Here is a 20,641-nt window from a genome sequence, read left to right on the forward strand (position 1 = left end):
GCTGTGTTCATCCAGCCCTACACCTTGTTATCTCAGTTTCTCTTCTCTGTTTTCTTTTGCACTTTAACTTTCCAGTCAGGGTCTGCCTCAAAGTGCAGATTCCATCACAATGGTTTGTCAATTCCTGAAGTGCCCAGGCTGGTGAAGCCATTGCGAGCATTGCTGAAAATGCTGGAGGTTTGAGTTCACTTTTGCTTGCTGTAGTTAATCATTTCAGTGCTACAAAAAAAAGGAACTCCTTCCTCATGGTTGTTGCTAATTATATTCATACAATGTTCTGGGAAGTTGGAATACTAAGACTGGTTCAAAAGGTAAATTATGTAGAGTTTGGATATAAATTTAACATGATTGAAAGTCTTCCAAAAGCTGGGACCTGAAGATAATAGAGTATTATGATTAACATGATATTGCAACCGTCTTGTCACTTAAAGTGCTTTTAAAGATGAATAATACTCAATGTTTAAGTGTACATCAAATCTGTACAATACTTGTTTGTTCAGGCAAGGATATCCAGCAAAATGCAGAAAAACATGGAAATGGATCTTGAAATCGATGACGATTGAATAGGAAGATGGAAAGGCTCAAGAGGCTATTAGGCCTAATACAGTTTGCATGCCCCATCGCGTAAAGATACAGTGCTCTGGAAAGAATGTAAAGGAGAGCAATTAGTATGAATCAGGCTTAGTTTCAGATCCAAGAGCTTAGAGAATAGAATGTAGTCCTCAATTGGATCCTTTTCGTCAGATCAAAAAAATATGAGGCAAGAATATTACGTAAATACTTAAATCGTGAAAGGAAAAGACAAGACACAAATTAGTAAACTGTTAATCTGAATCTGTAGCCAAAAACAAGAGGAGACAATGGCACCATGTGAAAATAAAACAAGTTTAACACTGAACTTAGTCAAGGTATCTTTTGGATAAAATGAGATGCGTGAAATAGATTACAGTGATTGGGGTAATGCATGATAGTTGAAATGGGTGACTGTTTATTTAAGGCAAGAAACTATCGGGATTGATGACAGAGGGATATTTATTTGGTAGCGATCTTTCTTCTTGATTAGGAGGATGAGAACTCAAATCCCAAGTCAAGGAATGCAAGATTTCACCAAATATAGATAGTTACCTCCTTGTAGTAAGTGCAGAACGCAGCATTATTTATAGAAAACATGAAACTAAGGTTCCATTTCCAGCCTTGATTGATCGTAAAATGAGTTCCACAGTTCTGATTATAGAGGAGTAAACAGTAAGGTCCAGAGTCATGATCAGGTGCATTTCCCTGCAGATTTCGATGAAGTTTCATTGAAATGTGTGGCTAAAGGTCGAAATGTTAATGCTACACATGCCACAATCCCTCCACACACCACAAACTGGCAAAGGAACTATCATTCAAGTTACTCATGCCCATTCCTTCCATTGCAGGTGGCACAACAACTCTGTGCTGTCTGTAAACTTGCATGAATGATGTGTGCAGTCAGTGCTAAAACATACTGTTCAGTCACCCGCATTCTCAGCAGAGGGGCCAAGTTTGCATGAGGCTTGCACCACCCATAGCTAGCTTGGATTGTTTAAAATATAGGTGAATTTCCAGCTGGAGTTGGTACTGGAACTATTTGTGGAATAAAGTCAGAGATGGGAAGGAGTGAACTATGGTGCAACAGTGAAGACAGCAGTTGAAAACATCCTCTAATGTTGCATAGATGCAGTGAGGATGGCAAATCATACTTACAAAGGTGTATTGGGCCTTTGAAATAAACTTAGTGAAGGCGGTACGACTAACCTGATGTAGAGAACAATGCCATGAGCCAAGTTCCAATACCGCATACTGCATAAAGGAATATATTATAAAAAATTAAATATTGCTTTATTTGATTTGAATATCACATTGATAGACTCACTCAGAGAGAGTGAGAGAGTTTTTAACAGTGAGTGCAGAAGTATAATTCTAATGCTGTAATTTCAGGGTTAAGATGTCAGCAATGACATATTTTCTGAAACTCAAAGAAATTACTGCCAGATATCCATCATTCTCCAGATAATTGCCTCAATATGTGTTTCAAGAGCAGTTTGTAATGTTCAGTGATACACAGGAAGTCATTCTAAAACTGTGATAATTATAAATGCTGTTGACTTGGTTCAAACCAGCAAATGATGCATTCACTTGTGTGGTTTATGTTAATATGCTTTCCACATCAGCAGACCGTTTCGACTCTCAAGGTTCCTGACACCCATTCCCTGTGAATTTCTACTGAGCCAACACAACAAAGATATCTTGCAGTGATATTGATAGCATATTAAAACACAAGAGTACAAGCAGCTGCAACCTTGTTACTGGGAGAGGACATTTTCAGATGACTCATCTTGTTTCAGTATTATCAAGGCAGAAAGAAGCAGCTGTTTGAAGTATAAAGGCAGCCTACCTTGCAGATATACACAGAGGCGATACATTTCTACAAATTATAAAGGGTTATCTCATCTGAAAAACAATTAATCTTCACACTAATGGCATCAACAGCATTCTAAACAATAATAACCAAACTATATTGAGTAGCTTAGTAGTAAAAACATTAGCGTAGTGATTATGTTATTAGGATAGTACTTCAGAGAAGGCAAGATCACACATCACCAAAGCATGTTGAGATTTTCGATTTTCTTTTAAATTAAAAAATAGAGCTACTAACTGTAAAATTGACCATGAAGCTATGTGATGAATGTAAAAGCAACATTCGTTTGCTGTTGTCCTTTAAGGAGATAAACCTGTCATCTTTACTCGGCCTGACACCTATGTAATTTAAGTGTTATTCAAAGTGGCCTCAAAAGACATTGGTTGCATCAAGGTCCATTGCATCTCTCAGAACAGCTACAGCAATAAGTGCCAATCATTCCAGTGACATCCGCACCCTGTGAAGAATTATTATTTCAATCTGACTAAGTGCACTGACCGAAGGTAGTAGAGGCAGCCTGCTGCAGTTGACTGGCATGCAATGCTAATCACTGCATCCATGTGGGTGGATACATCCTGCCACCATTCTTTTTTCTGCCTGGGTCTACTGGACCTACTTGGTCTAAATTGGATGAGGAAAACCATTGGGGAATCTCATGAGAAACAGTACTTGTCTTATGTGAGATGCATTTGATTGGACAAGAGCAATCACATATATTTACATTAGTGAGATAGATCTTGTAACTGAGAATATGAGGAGACTTGAATGGTCTACCAGTCTTCCTCAAATTCTGAGCTGTTCTGTCCCTTTCCACCTAAAGTCCTTATGGCATCATCAGATTGGGTGGATCTTAATGGAGTCTTCAGCATTAACCCTTTAGGGACTATTACCTTATGCAACAGACCCGAGGATACTAGCAACAGTAAGAACTATTAGGATTCTTACTCGCTGAAGATGTGCGCATATTGTGTGGGAATCAGACCAGATTCTGCACCATACTATCCACACTGTTGTCAAGACTCACAAAATGACAATACCTGCTTAGGTAATCTACAGAAATACTTGTAGAAATTGAAAGGTAGAACCTTCCCCAAAATATAAAATCACCAGATTTAAATACCCCCAAACCATGGACATAATCTCGAAGTGTAAAACATGTATAGGCCAAACCTCAACACAACATACAGAGGTGAGCTATACAGATATGAAGCAGCTAATTGTAACGTTGACAAAATTTCGAGATGAACTCTGACTCATTGAAAAACTGGAAGGAACATTTATCACAATTGCTGATGGCTAATGCAATTAGAGGCCTGGAACAGCCATAATCATAAACAACAGTGCAGAAAGAGCATTCATACATCACTCAATGGCCTTGTCATATGAGGAGCAGTTGCGGACTCTGGGTCTGTAATCAGTCAAGTTTAGAAGGATGAGGGGGAATCTTATTGAAACTTACAGAATCCTGAATAAAGTGAATTTGAGGAAGATGTTTCTACAATTAGAACCAACTAGGACCTGAGAGCACAGCCTCAGAGTGAAGGGACGATCCTTCAGAGCTCAGATGAGGAGAATTTCTTCAGCAGAGGGTGGTGAGTCTGTGGAGCTCATTGCCACAGAGGGCTGTAGAAGTCAGTGCATTGAGTGTATTTAAGACAGAAATAGATAAGTTCTTGATTGGTAAGGAGATCAAAGATTACAGGGAGAAGGCAGGAGAATGGGATTGAGAAAAACATTAGCCATGATTGAATGGTGGAGCAGATTCGATTAAGTCTTAATTAAGCCAAAGGCTTAATTCTGCACCTATATTTAATGGTCTTATGATCAAATCCTGAAGCCAGGGATAATCCACAATGGGCTATGGATTCTCTTGTGAAACAACATTATGTCCACGCAGTCCTGTGTAGACCGAGGATTAAACGAAGGACTACAGGAGATGTTAAACACCAGATGAGACAGCAGGATGGCAGCAGGAGATATATTTATGATATGAATCATCATAAAAGGAGGATAGCACCAAAATACGTTTACTGCAGTCAGGAGGAGGAATTTGGAGACTAGTCATTTCTGGATCCAGATCTAAATTCAACACGAGTAACAACCAGCTGTGTTGGCAATTCTAAGTTTTAGTCAAATTGTAGAGCAGTATGTATTGAGAGAGTTCTTAAGTTGCATTCAAATTGCAGAGGGTTTAGAACTTGTGTCAGTTTCAGTCAATCTTTTCTAGAATTTCACAGAAGTCCCCAAACCAGACACAGGAGGCTTCATCCTGGAGAGGGAATCATGTGAATTCAATAAACAGACAAATTTGAGATTCAACCAAACTCTGTCATGCACCTTTCGTTCTTGAAGCTCAAGAACTGTCGTGCGGGATTGCAGGGAGGGAATGAAATTCATACTAAGTGTAGCTAACAGCAACTGTCAAAGTCTGTGGCTAAAATCAATGAAGAAAATGACATTATGTCTGTGAGTTTCTACTTAGATTGCTGTTGTATGAAATTTGCCGACAATTAAAGAATTCATGCATTTATATACTGCCTTTTTAGACCACAGAACATTACAACTACTTCACAGAGTAGTCAGTAATGTATGAAATGCAGCAGCCAATGTCAATCCAAGTGCGTAGGGACAATATTCTGATTGCATGACACACTCAATTCCTCTTTCCATGCAGTCACAACATTCATATATTACCTTTACATTTGCCTCCAGGTAGTTGTACAGCACATTGACCGAAATGGTGAGGTCACCTGTGTTGAATGGGTAAGACCGATTCCAACCCTGAGGCCCAAATTTGCGTCTCTCTGCCACAACTGCATGAAAATAGCAAAGAGCAAAGAGAATGCTCTTGAACTCATTCTCACGAGCACACATCTCCAATGTGTCCTGGAAGATAAAAAACACCAATACAACTCGCTGGAGATGGAACACTTGCCAGTAATTTATTTTTTTGCCTACTCAGCAAATCATAGACTTGGCTTTAATAGATATGTGGACATACTTTAGCCTAATGCAGTCAAGTTCAAGTGGCACCTCCTCTGAAAGATACAAATTATTTTGCATATGTATTTTTCAAACAGCTTTACAGCAACATATAATTAATCATTTTATAATGAGTTCGAGGAAAGAATTATTTTACCCTTTTCAGAGTTAGTTACAGGTAGCAAGCTTTTACCTAATTTGAGACAATAATGACAACATGAAATTTCAGTCTGTTCAACCACCTGTAAAATGTAAACTTGCTCTTAAACTTTGAGATTTTTTTCTTGATTCCAGGATTGAAGTGGAGGAAACCTGCTGCCTGAGTAACAAGTCACAAATATCAACCAAACAAAATGCAATATCTTCACTTCTAATTTTTTTTAAAAATTAGAGTTATGTTACCTTCTTCCTAGCGTCAGCATGTATTCAAAAGAGAAAAAAATATATAAGGCTATCAATGGAAACTAAATTCAAATGCACACATTGGCATCTCATTTATAGCATTCAATATGAACCTAGCAGCTCTCAAAAATGAGGAAATAAAGATCTATGTTTTGGCAACTTTTCTTAGTCAAAATAAAAATCAAAGCAATAAAAATCTCAACTTCCAAAGCAGCTGGATTAAGGGTCTAGGCCCGAAACGTCAGCCTTCCTGCTCGGCCTGCTGTGTTCATCCAGCTCTGCACCTTGTTATCTCAGATTGAATGTACTTCTCAGAGAATAAAATGCTAAACAAATACATACAGTCACCAGTATATCCTGAGTTAGCATAGGGATCCTGTTCCCTCTAGGCAGAGAATAAAAAAGCAGTGAGGTTATTCGTCCTGCTCACGGAGTGGTAGCTCATGAGGATAAATGTGTATGCGTACACAGGATCAGATTTGGTTCTAAGATTTAATACAGTGTCAGAACCCAATATTGAGGTTCTCAGAACAGAGATATAGGACACTGGAGGATACATGCTTCTGTGAAACCATCTAGCACAAGTCAGTACTATTAGGAGAGTGGGTGAGAGAACTGGAAGGTCAACCATTAAGTAAGGAGGAACAAAACTCAGAAGGAGTAAAACAAGGAGAATGGATATTTTGTCCTCAAACGTTATCTGTTCACTGCATCAAACTTCAATTGTGAAAAAAGTCATCATTGTTCATTAGGGCACATAAAACTGTACAATGCTCTTAATGGAAGTAAAGCAATACAAGTCATAACATGAAATTGACAGAGTCTCAAATGTAGTGATGTGCATTGTCACACTGCTAGTCACATTTAACATTGTCACATTCTTTCAAGCACTGATACAATGGAGTGTCATTGCACTAATTTAACATTTTAATACTGTGGAATATGTTTGCTACTGCTAATCATATTGACATGATTAGATGAGTTCTCTGAAGCGCGTAGTGATGAGATGTAATGATGTTGTGATTTCTGGGGCAAATAAAATAGATAATAGTGTTCAGTAAAGTGCTTTTATTCTAGAATCTCAAATTAAGCAGAAAGGAATCACTTTTGCAATCAGGCAAGAAAAAGATTTACAGTACGTAAACTCGTAAATACCTGATTGAAATTATCCAGAGACTTGTGCAAGTTGGCATGCATCCCTGTTGGTGGTTCATTGGTGATCTTGATGGAGTTTTCCAGGATCCCCTGAGGGATGATGTGGCCCTCAGGTGAGGGAGCTGGTTCTGCACTGATGAAGACACGGAAGTTCTCGTGGCTGCCCTCGCTATGCTGCTCCATTTTCTTCTCCAGAATACTCAGCCACTTCGCCACCAGGTGGATATTCTGAACAAGAACAAGTTGAGTAAGCTGATGGGAATTTAAAGTTAATATTTGCATAGCTAATGAAAATGAGGCAGCTACACTGATGCTAGCTCAGGTTTCCCTGGTATTCTGTTAACATGTACAGTTTACAGTTGGTTCATTTGGACACTGGAGAAAAGGACTGATTTCAAACTGCCCAGCTAATTACCTATTTGAACAATGCTGACAGACTGCCGTACAAATAGGATGTCACTAAAAACAAGCATTTTAAGGTATATCTTGCCGAGCATTTCTTATATCTTTTCCTTGCCATTTCTCTTATCCCTGCCGTGTTGCTCTTGAACCTTCACCTTGGCCTGTGCTGACTAACTGCAGGTCAAGAATGAATAAATTTTCAACGTCTGATCTTCAACCAAATACCAGAGCCACCAAAACTGAACAATCTCTCCAGGAGAGGCTTTAAGTCACAGACCATTTAGTTAAGAGTTTGCCTTCACAAAAAATCAAACCTATCCTACAGCTCCAAATTACATCATTACTTATGCTGGAGGTGAAAGCCAAGTTTCATTAACATATTCTTTTCTCAGCTATTTTTTTCTCTCACCTATTTCTGCATTCTTTATTTGACTTGATAGTGTATCTGACTAATGGATGAGAGCATATTTTACTTGTGAGAATACTAGAGAAAAGAGAAACAGTGAAGTAAGACCACACATTCCCCATCCCATAAAGCTATATACCACAGGAAAACTGTCAAAAGTACCTGGTCTCAATCTTTATATATTGGAGAAGGTGCTCAGCACCAGATTACAGCCATTTAGTGAAGCAGACACAGAACTTCCCCTTGATAGTGTGTTAATTAACAAGATAAAATCTTATTGATTTCTGCCTCCTAACTACACCCCCCACTGTCCCAGCAGCATGTTTTTATACACACTTGAGCACTCAGGTAGTCAAATAAACAAAGACTCAGCCGCTTAAAGCAATATTGTAAAAAAAGATTAAAGGAAATATATTTTCGTTAAGAAATTTTGCTCAAGAAGGATGTCTCCTATGTATAGCAAGATAGTTCTCAATTTGGTTCTCCTGAGCAGGCTCCGTTAGCAAAATTTTGATTACTGCAATACTACCACTCCAGGAAAGACACAAAGTTTGAAGTACTGCTATTGGTTCAAGGGCCTGTCATCTGTACCAGCAGACAATTCCAATATAGAACGCAAGACATTAACTCTGATACGTGGTATCATCGGGTTTCATACCTACTTATTTGAGTAGACATTTATAAGTCACTGGGGATGTGCTGCAGGAAACTACTTACGAGTGCACTGCCGTGTTTCTGATATTTATTTGTTAAGGTGCAAGGATATGATTTTGACGCGAATTATAAGCTGGGTAATAAGATGATTATGTCTGACACACTGAGCACATTACCCAACCCACACAAAGACCATTATATTCACTTTATCTATGCACTGACACTCCAGGCTACAAAGTTGAAGATTTTCTAACGGTTGATCTAGTATGCTTCGTTTGGAAACAGTATGAACAGTTCCAATCTGCAGCTACTGAAGATGAGCAATGACATAAATTGCAAAAGATCATTATCCAAGGATGGCCTGATAGTATGAAAGAAGTACCTGATAATATTTGTTCATTTTGACCTTACATAAACAAATCTGGCATATCACAATAAGTCATTTTCAAGGAAAGCGAAGTCCTAATACTAAAAGCATCACACTACGATATTGTGTCTAAGTTACATCAAGGATACATGGGCATTGAATGCCCAAGACAATTGCCAACACATGCCTGTATAAAACTACATATATCTGTTTGGGATTATCTTTAGCCTTTGGGAAAAGGGGGCTGTTATGTTATGTGCTACTGTCAGTATGTCAATATACCTTTATGAGACACGGTATGTCAACATACATCAAAAAGACATGCTTTAGATATCATCATAGCGTCATAGCAAGTGATCTAAGGATACAAAGGTCTCAGATACCATTTTAAACTCAGATCACTTGAAGCATGTCAAACTAGTGAAAACATGTTGCTCTGTTGCAAACAAATAGCCTAATACTAGCTCAGACATTTATGTTTCTGTGGATGTAACATTTCTACATAACAGCCAGCTGTAATAAATGTCTGTTGGATCTTTCAATACCATATTATCTGTAGCTAGTTTCTTAGGTTATGAGGGGTAGATCAGCATTGTCATGTCAAATAGAATATCGTTTTGGAGGCAAAACCCACATCAATGGAGTGCAAAAAGCTGAACCTTTTCAAAGACAGGGTATATATAATACCATCTACCTCCTTTTCAAGAGAACATTTAACTATTTTCAATAGTCAGCGAATCTGTGAGGCAAAACTCACATCAATGGAGTGCACAAAGGTGATCCATTTCCAAGACAGGGTACACATACACCAGCTACCTCCTTTTCAAAAGAATGTTTAACTATTTTCAATAGTCAGTGACTCTATGAGTCTCTACAACGTATAGGTGATTAGTGATAAATTCAGGTCTCATGGTGATAAATTTATCTAGAAGTGCATTGATTGCCACAGATCAGTGACATGATCTGTCAGTCCTCCTTGTGTTGTTTTTCCTTCATGGACTGCAGTGCTGTCTCAGAGTTCGCTAATGCTCTACAGCCAAGTGTTATTCCAAATTAACTACTAATTAATCTTGTTTCTTAAAGATTTTTTGAATGGTTCAAATCTTTTTGGAATTTAGTATTTTGTTCATTAACTGTTTTCAGCTCATTGTGGAGCTTCCAGATTTATACGCTTGGCTGTTCTCATTCTGTCAACATTTTAGCCTTCTGTTGTTCCAATATATTTCCTCCCTCATAATTTGCTCTGATAGCTGTCCAGCTTCTTCATCTTTCCTTTCTCTTTTGGTTTTCGAGGAAGCCTGAGTATTTTCCATATTCTACTTTAGTGTTTGTTTGGTTTCCTCTATGTACTACAAACATAGAATCCCTACAGTGCAGATAAAGGCCATTCAACTCATTGAGGCTGCACTGACCCTCTGAAGTCATCCCATCCAAACCTACCTTCATCCCCAAAAGCCACACATTTTCCATGGCTAATAACCCTAGCCTGCACATCCCTGGACACTATGGGCTATTTATCATGGCCAATCCACCTGACCTGTGCATCTTTGGACTGTGGAGGGAAACCAGAGCAGGCAGACGAAATCCACGCAGATACAGTGAGAATGTGCAAACTCCACACAAACACTTGACCAAGAGTGGAATTGAACCTAGGTCCCTGACGCTGTGAGGCAGCAAAGCTAACCATTGAGCGACACATCCTGCTCGAGTTCTTTCATTAGAACATCATTGTTAGCATTTATTTCTGAAAGGATTATCTCATCAATAATTTGTTGTGCGAACTGTGCACCTCCACCTAGTTTTGGAAGGTGTCTAATTTTCTCTACTATTGCCTTGAGCTCAAGCCAGTGATTTGGTTTTAGAAGTTTGTTAACAGGATATGGGAATCACTGGCTGGACCAGCTTTTACTGTCCATCCCAAATTGCTCAGAAGGCAGTTAAGAGTCAACAACATTGTTATGGGTTTGCAGTCACATGTAGGCCAGACCGGGTAAAGATGGCAGTTTCCTCTCCGAAAGGGCATTTGTGAACCAACAGCTTCTGAAGCCTCTCCTGCTGCACATCATTAGTTTTGTGTGAGTAGCTCCAGATTTTCTGGCAATGGTTTTATTGAATTAATAAAAGAGAGCATGTGGTTCATCTTGCTAACTTTCTTTTTTGTTCAGCTCTTCATTCACCTTTGTGACCTGAGAGGAGGTATCTCCTGAAAATATCATTTGCAGATGGTTTTCTCTAGTTTAGACTTATTCTCAGCTACTCGTTCAGCAATTTTTCCTCTTTCTGTTTCATCTTTCTCTTCACGGCAGAGAATCAAGATCTTAACTCTCCTAATTCAGAAGGAAATGAAGTGTTCCATTCTTCTTCCATACTTAAACAGAAATTGCAGGAAAAGCTCAGCAGGTCTGGCAGCATCTGGGGAGAGAAATCAGAGTTAAGGTTTCGGGTCAAGAGATCCTTCCTCAGAACTGTGGAAGTTCTGGAGAAGGGTCACTCGACCCGAAACCTTAACTCTGATTTCTCTCCACAGATGCTGCCAGACCTGCTGAGCTTTTCCTGCAATTTTGATTCTGATTTACAGCATCAGTTCTTTCAGTTTTTCTTTCATAGTTAATTCTGTAAGTGTTTCTTGAGCAGTTGCTGCAGACTCCGCTGCTTCTCTGATGTTTGACTGATTATAAGACGATAAGACATAACAGAAATAGGCCATTCAGCCGATCTGGTCTGCTCCACCATTTAATGAGATCGAGGCTGATCTAATAATCCACAACTCCACCTTCCTGCCTTTTCCCCTTAACCCTTGATTCCCTTGTTAATTAAAAAGCTGCCTATCTCAGCCTTGAGTATTCTTAATGGCCCAGCCTCATCAGCTCTCTCTGGCAAAGAATTCTATAGATTTACCACATTCAGAGAAGAAACCCCTCCTCATTTCTGTCTTATATGTGCTACCTCCTTACTCTGAAATTATTTTCCCTGGTCCTAGACTCTCCCACAAGGGGAAACAATCTTCCTACATCTACCCTGTCAAGTCCTTTAAGAATTTTATATGTTTTAATCAGGTCACCTCTCACTCTCCTATTTTCCAATGAGTACAGACCCATTATTCCAGCACACATGCTCATGAATAATGATTACTGCAAGGTCACAGCATGATTGTATATCTGCAATTGCTGTTTTTCTTTTCAAAACTTGCTGCCACTTTTAGACATCTTCTTATCATCCGCTCAGGCATATTGTTACACACCTCTGGTGCTGGTTCCTGTTCAGAGGTAGGGACATTGCCAGTGTGCCACAATAGCCTTTCTGCAATAGCTGGTCCAGCAATGTTTATGACGTACAATATCTGCCACATCCAGGCACATGGATTGTACTTCGATTCCTGCATATGGAATGAGTGAACCATTGTATGCTGAAGGTTTTAGGTTTGTAGGTTTCAACAGGGCTTCCCATCTGTGGGAACTTTCTTTTGAAAAATTTCAGGGGTAGTACATTGGCACTTGTCTCTGTATCAATCTTAGCTAATAATGAATAGTCACCAGTTTCCTGAAGGCAGATCATTTGAACTTTTGTAAATACGTGGACAGTGTGATGACCTTAAAGTTATCTGTGAGATTGACAATGTGAACATGTGCTCACCATTCTTTGTCTCGTTGCATATATTGTCAGATTTCGGTTTGCAATCACTCATGTATATGCCTCTGGCAGCTTGTCTTTCTTTATAGTTTGAAAGGACTCTTTTATGGTCAGTCTGTTTGGGTTGATGCACAACTCTCTGTAGCTGCATCAGCCTTTGATCGAGGGCACTGCCTCTAGCAAAGACTTTCTGTGCCTTGCAAAACGGGTTGAAAACTGGGCATTCCTTTGCTACATACAGATGTTCATGTTTCCTATATGTCTCTTGCTACGTCTATGTAATCTTGCAATTTTGTTAACTATTTTTGTACTCAGGATCTGTAAGCTTCATGAACCTGTGAAAATCACACTTCAAAATGTTTGGTTTGTCTCGTGGATCTTTCTGGAAAGCTTTGTTGGGGGTAGATGCAACCACCAAGTCCATAATTCTGTTTTCTAGCTCCCCATCTGATAAAATCACATAATAAGTCCTTTCCTCTGCATTTAATCACAAAGTGGTCCATGGATTCTGTAGGTTGCTGCCTCAAGGCCATGAATCCTAATCAATGAACGTGGCAGTTTAATCTGACTTTAAATTCGTCTTTTAATAGGTTCCATATCTCTCGGTGATCATTTAGCTCTTTGACTGGTAACCCTGATGTGTTAAGTCAGTGTGTACACCTTTGTTCCCAATTGCTAAGCAAATCTCAATTGCTTCCTTTCCACCGAAGACACACATGGATCAGAAAACAGAACTCTGAATGCTGCTTAAACCTTTTGAATTCTGTTAAATCTGCTGTGCCCTAATTTAAACTGAGGGATTTTGTGACAATATGTCACTGACCTTCCCTTACTTGCTATCAATCCAACATACACTTAATCACTTGCCCTTTCTCAAGTGAGTTGAACTATGTCCTCAAACGGGGCTTGTATGCTTATCAGCAAGTTAAGTTTTCAACATTCTCTGAAATAGTAATGCCGAGAAACATTGAGGTCGTCTCATACACTTTAGCATGATTTAAGACTATTGAACATTGTTTCACTTGTTGTCAAAACTGCTTTCTGTTTTCCACTGCTGTTTACCAGTTTATATTTATGAAGATGATCTAAAACTTAATCACTCATCAGGGCCTGTTTAACTCCACGGGTTAGTTCATTGAAAACAATAAAAGACATTACAAGTTATGAAAAAGACATTAAACAACCAACTGATTTCCATTCATACAATCCAAACCAGAGTAACTGGCAGACAAGTTTGCAACATTGTATACACAGTGCATGAAATTCTTCAAGGTGAAATATCTTAAACGCAAGGTACATGTACCATGCGCTGTATATGGCACACGCTGATGTTTGAGCAGCAACGTTTCAGCATATCAACTTTGTATGTGACCTCAAAGCAATTAATCAATCAATTCCCATCAACTATTTACTCTCAGGTATACAGTAATCCTCACGTTAACAAGGAGAGGGCACACACTCATAAATTGTCTCTTATCTCCTGTGGGAGTCTTAGCAGGCCAACACAAGCCCTTTGGGTCTCACTTCTTTGCAGTAACATTACAAATTTTAAGAGACAGCAATTCTACTCTCTTCTCACACTCCATACACAATCCTCTGTTCACATTTCATACTTCCCTGCTTCTCTTCTCCTTCCTACCTTGGTGTGCTTTCCACAGATGATGAAATCCATTTACCCTCATATAAAACTTGTCACCTGTCTTGGGTCTTATATACCCAATAAATTCAACTGACATATTGATTAGTGTTACATCAGAACTGGGCTCAAGACCCTGTGATCTGGTCAATCCTGGTGATAATCTCTTGGGTCATGCAGAGGACAGAACAGGAGTTCTCCACAGTCTCCAAATGGTTCCCATCTGATGCTTTCATATTTTTGTTTTACATAAACAATTAGGGTGTCAGTGTAAGAATTTGGACTATGTCTGCCAGTTGCTCTCTAATGTCTCAGGTCAAACTTCTATGGTACTAGAGACTGCATCAGCAGAAATAATTAGATCACTTGAAATCCAATTACTGATCTGGACACACTTGCCACTAAACCCAAAAGCAGGTAAATCAATCTTGGTAATAAATGAAAGAACTGCGGATGCTGTAAATCAGAAACAAAAACAGAAATTGGTGGAAAAGCTCTGGCAGCATCTGTGGACAGAAATCTGAGTTCATGTTTTGGGTCCGGTGACCCTTCCTCAGAACTCAGTTTTTGTAAACTAATCTCTGTTTTAGCACCCAACATGCTGATCACCTTTTCCCAGAAGTAAGGAAAATTGGAACATCTCCAATACGTTCTTTTCATATGCTAAAAAGAATCTTGGAAACTCAAACAAAAAACACCTTCTTTGAGAGTTTAGGGAAAGCCAAGCGAGGAGGCAGGAGCATTCTGAAAGCTAAGTATAAAATGCTTTGACACCTTCAAATGCCTTTGGAATACAATTCATCATAGGGATTTTATCCTGTAATGCTAAGTTAATGTTTACTTTAACTGCCATTCTGCAAGTATTGTTAAGCATTTAAGCAAGGTTGGGAGCTGTGTTCATGTTGGAGAATAGAGGCAGGTCTTTTAATCGGCCTACATCCGCATCCACTTGCCTCATGCAGTGCATCACAACTCAAAGTACATTGCAAACCCGACTCCTGTGTGTATAGATATACATGGGTCAGGAATGCATTTTGAAAGGTACAAAAGTGCTAGGTTAGGTTTTCCTGAATCTGGGACATACTCTGAACCTACTTCTTTGCTGATTTGGACATGGAGATGAAATGAACTTCAATACTCTTACGGTCCTATGGATCAGTTGGCATCACTTGTATTTTGCTGTAATTGGGAGTCGTGAGCAATTACGGAGTTCAAATGCCATGTGACAATGAATATAAGCATCAAAAAGAGTCAGTTACTGGAACAGTCATAGCGGTGGACTTATATTTTAAAAGTCAGCAAGCAGCAAACATAAGCTGGTGGCTACAATAGGGATTGAATCCAGTGGACTGATGTTTGAAAGACTCAGTATTACAAGAATAGATGATGCATGACATTGTGAGCTGCAAAGTCCTCAAGAAAGTTTGGTAAAAGTAATGTCTCCATGATTCTTGAGCAGTTTCCAGAAGAAAATTAACTGAAAGAAACCAAATGATCGCTGATTTTCTTTTTAGAAAGACAACAAATATGAACCAGAATGAGACTCCAGTGCAGCTTCTTTTCTTAGCAAAACACTGGGAAAAGATTATTTTGAGACAGTGATCTAAATTGTCTAATTGGTGCCAGAAACAGTAGTTCTGATAAAAACATTACTCACTTCCTAGGATTTGTCTGGCTAATTTTCCAATGGCAGATTCTGCCAAACTTTGCCAGCACATGTCATCAGTGAATGGTATCCATGCAGCAGTCTTGCCTCCTTTCTTAAGGCACTAGCTGCTGTGCTGCAGTATCTTTCATACGCTGTTTAGCTGCTCCAAGGCTCTTCATTTGTCAGCATGAGTTAATGGGTGGGTCCCTAGGTAGGTGGGCTAGGTGAGGTAAACTGGTCAAGAGATAGGGTAGCAGGTGGGTAAAGTGTGTGGGGGTAGTCAGGTCAAATCAGAGGGATCATGAGATTGAGGTTAGTCAGGTTGGGTCAGGTCATGGTGAGGAGTTGGAGGGTCAGTGTAGTCATCTGGAACTTGGTATTTGGCCCTGGATTAAATTTCAGATTTCTTGTCCGTTCTGTACCTTCATAATAAAAATCTTCATCTTGTGACTAGTTCAGACCATCAGCTGTTTAAGGTCTCTCCATTACTGCTGCTACCTCCAGACTTGGTTAAGTTCAGTGATAACAGAGTGCGGAGCTGGAGGAACACAGCAGGTCAGGCAGCATCTTCTTCTGAAGAAGGGTCCCGACCCGAAACGTCAGCTTTCCTGCTTCTCTGATGCTGCCTGGCCTGCTGTGTTCCTCCAGCTCCACACTGTGTTATCTCTGACTCCAACATCAACAGTTCTGACTATCTCTTGGTAAGTTCAGTGCTCTCCAAGTTAGCATTCCATCCTCCAATCATAAACTTCAGCTCATCTAAAACCCTACTCCCCATTTCTTGTTCTGCAGCAAACATCACTGACCTATTCAGTATCCTTGCCATTGACTCAGATTAATTCTCAGTTGTCCATTGTCTCAAACGTAAAACTTTCTTTAAATCCAATATCTCACATATCTCACTCCACCTGCAATCTCCACTGAAGTCATCAGTCCCAATTCCAGCCTATGATGCAGTCCTCATCGTACTTACTATTGACAAAACTCTGCCTTTGGCGTTCTAGGTCCCAGACTTGGAATTTCATTCCCTTAACCCCTTCATTTCTATACTTCCCTTTCTCTCTTTGAAACCATCCTTAATACCAACATTTTTGACCCAGATATTGATACTTTCCTGATGTCCTGTCCTTGCTTGTGGACCAACGTTTAGTTTTTCCTGTGCATTGCTCATTTTTCCAGGGATTTCATTGTATGAAAGGCATTATATAAATGCAAATTATGGTTGTTTGTACTATGGAAGATTTGATGCTTTAGTTTGGTCATGCTTAGTTGCATGGATGAGGAGTCTCAGATGATGTAATCAACAGTCAATGAAAGTCTGCTGTCACACCGGATTGCAAAACGCCCAGTAACTCCATTTGTTATCATCAAATTGATGACGAGTTCAGAGCTGATTTCAAGAAGCAATCACTAAGCTGCTTACCTATTCATAGAATCGTATTATTATTTCTCTTACAACAACCATTAGATTAATATTATTCCAGAAAAGGTACTTTACTGAACCAAATCAAATGGCTGTACGAGCAGAAAATCACAGCGCAAATTACAGAATATTTTCTAACTAAACACCCATTTTGCACAATAGTGGAGGCATAACAGCCAAATGCAAGTCAAAGGAAGTATCTATTACATCTACAAACAGCAATTTAACCAAAATATCTCCCTTTGAAGTGAGGCATCGTTACCTCAGTGCCCTTTCCTGTCTTATTAAATAGCAAGCTATTATTGGAGAAAATTGTAATGAGAACTGGAGAATAGTTGAAAACTCTCATTTTGCCAACAGAATATAATTTCAACAGAAGGGAATTGGCAGTGTTGTATGAGTTGATGAATTGGACTGGGTTTGCTGGGGAAATTTGATTAACATTTATTATCCAAATGGAAGCTTGTTGTTGTTTAATTTATGACAGGAACTGAAGCTAACGAAGCTACAATGTACGTAAGTTAAAGCTATTCATGGAATAAATTACATTGATTGTAAAATAATTGAAGTGATATTTCAGAAAATGAATGTGCAGTGAAGACCCTCAGGTTTCGATACTTTCTACAATACGCCACACACATCGATTTTGTTGTCAACATTTATAAAACTTGTGCGTTTGCTTTTTACAACCAAATTATTGGCATGGCATTTGGAAATAGATTACTAAACCGTTTTAAAAATAGCTATTAGGAAGAAATGACATCTTTTATTTCTTGACACTGAAGGTTTAAGTTTTGATTTTGTGATGATCAGCAGTAGGGCATTTTGGAGAGTTTATGTCAGGAGAAATATTATAAGAAACAGGAGCAGTAGACCATTTGAATATCCTGACCCCTCAAGCCTACTATGTGAATTAGTATGATCATGGCTGAAATGATGTGGCCTTAACACAAATTTCTTACCTGTGCCCCATAGTCTTTGACTTTGCTGTCAATCAAAACTGTCTAACTCAGCCTGAACATATTCAATGACCCAGCCTTTACAGCTTCTGGGGTGGGGAGAACATTCTGAATACTGCGGACCCATTTGGAGACGAAATTGCTCTTCATCTCAGGATTAAATGGGAGACACCTTGTTTTGAAACTGTTCCATCCAGTTCTGGGTTCACCCACACAGGGAAACATCTTCTCCACATCCACCCTGACCAGCCCCCTTAAAAGAAAGATGTTTCTGCTCCTGTACTACCATGAGCATAGGCACAACCTGCTTAAGCTTTCATCACAAGACAAATTCTTCATTCCAGGAATCACTTGTTGAAAATTTCTCTGACCTGTTTACAATACAAGTACGTGTCTCCTTAAATAAGGTGAACAAAACTGCACACGGTATTCTCACCTGCACAGTTGTAGTATATTCAGTTAATTTCCAAATGGGGAGTGCTGAGAGTTTCACTGTGTGGCTGAAAAGTGAAAGTCAGTTTAATTCAAGAGGACCGTTGATTGAAAATGCAGGGCTTTCATGGTAACCTCAGCTCGTTACAGGAATCGAACTTGTGCGGTTGGCATCACGACCCAGCCATCCAGCATTTGGACAAAAGAATTAATAGATACAACCCATAAAATAGGTGAATACTTGCTTAAGCATGGAAGAAATCAGACATTCGATTCTGTAAGACATCAGACAAGATACTCAGCAGCAGAGTTGAGCTGAGGCAAATTTCCCCCCCCACCCCCCAGGAGGAAACTCATGCAGTGGAATAAAGTTTGATTAGGATGAGTTAAGTAAACAAGACTAAACATGGTCCTTTCCCTCAACACCACCTCCTAGTGAAACCTAGGAGAGATATTGCACTGGGCCCATTACAATCTCAACAAAAGAACCAGTTTTATCAAGACAGGTAATAGATAGAAGAGGCAACAGCAACCATGCTATTACAACACTGGAGATCACAAAGGTGCTGCTATTAAAACTTCTTCATTCTCCATAGATAAACCAGGAACTGAAGTAGGCTGTTCAGCCTATAAAGCCTGCTCCACCATTCAATCAGATCACGGCTAATCTGATAAATACTCAACTCCACTCCCCTGCCTTTTCCCCAAAAGCCTCAATTTCCTTGATTTAAAATCTGTCTATCTCAGCCTTGAATATACTTTAAGACCCAACCTCAACAGCCCTTCTGGAAAAGAATTCCACGGTTTCACTACCCTCTCAGAGACGAAATTCCTCCTCATCTCTACCTTAAAAATGTGACCCCTTATTCTGAGATTATATCCTCTGGGCCCCAAAAATGTCATCAGTATTCCAGGTGTGGTCTGAACAGTGCCTTGTACAGTTTTAGCAAAATATCCCTACTTTTATATTACATTTCCTTGGGGAAAAAGGCCAGCATTTCATTTGCCTTCCCTATAATCTGCTGAACACGGATGCAAACTTTTTGTGATTTATGTTCCAGGACTCCCAAATCCCTCTGTTCTGGAGCTCTCTGTAAACTTTCTATGTTTAAATAATATTCAGCTCCTCTGTTCTTCCTGCTAAAGTCCCATTTCCCCACATTACATTCCATCCGCCAAGTTTTTGCCAACTCTTTAACCTGTCTATATCTCTCTGCAGACTTTTGTGTCATCTTCACCACTTGCCTTCCCACATATTCTTGTGTCATCCGCGAAGTTGGCTGTAGTACATTCACTTTCCTCAACCAAGTAAATCATATATATTGTAAATAGCTGTGGACCCAGCACTGATCCCCATGCTAGACCCACTTGTTATAAGGTGCCGTCCTGAAAATGTTCCTCTTATCCCAACTCTGTAACTTCTATTAGTTAGCCAAAACTTGATCCATACCAATATACTACCTCCAACAGCATGCACTCTTATCCTATAATGTAGCGGAATGTATGGTACCTTATCAAATGCCTTTTGAAAATCTAACTATATGACATCTATTATTTCCCCTTTGTCTGTCCTGCTTGTTACCTCCGCAAAGAATTTGAGTAAATTTGTCAGGCATAATCTCCCTTTCATGAAATCTTGCTGACTATGTATTTTGTAATGCCCTGCTATTACATCTTTTATAATACACTCTGACATTTTCCCAATAATGGACACTAAGCTGACTGACCATTGGAAACCTGTTTTATGAATCGTTCCCTTTTCAAATACCTGTGGTCTGATGACACACAGAATTACACACATCACAATCAAGGAGATATAGTTTGGGCATTACACTTGTAATTCTTTTGCTGGCTTGTGGACAGAATGAAAAATTCTAAGTAATCAAAGCCCACACATGCAATTTTCTTCAATTCGCGTAAAACAATTACATTCCTCGTAAAGCATTTTATGTAACCTTCATTCACAGAACGGAAGAAAATGCAGTGTTAACATCTATCCTGTAATAAAAACAAAGTTGCTGGAAAAGCTCAGCAGGTCTGGCAGCATCTGTGGAGGAGAAAACAGAGTTAACGTTTCGGGTCCGGTGACCCTTCCTCAGAAC

General features: G+C 39.3%; 1 protein-coding gene across 1 annotated transcript in view; it reads right to left on the bottom strand.

The window, feature by feature from the left end:
• The window catches only part of LOC109910686 (dynein axonemal heavy chain 9-like), a 419,178-nt gene that overhangs the window by 49,169 nt on the left and 349,368 nt on the right, over positions 1-20,641 (bottom strand). Inside the window, exons 60-61 of the mRNA XM_048611128.1 lie at positions 6,983-7,210; positions 5,138-5,329 (exon numbers count right to left, since the gene is read on the bottom strand). Coding sequence (XP_048467085.1) covers positions 5,138-5,329; positions 6,983-7,210 — 420 coding nt within the window. The remainder of the gene's footprint in view (positions 1-5,137; positions 5,330-6,982; positions 7,211-20,641) is intronic.

Source organism: Rhincodon typus, chromosome 23 (genome assembly GCF_021869965.1).
Source record: "Rhincodon typus isolate 14 chromosome 23, sRhiTyp1.1, whole genome shotgun sequence".
Classification (NCBI taxonomy): domain Eukaryota; kingdom Metazoa; phylum Chordata; class Chondrichthyes; order Orectolobiformes; family Rhincodontidae; genus Rhincodon; species Rhincodon typus.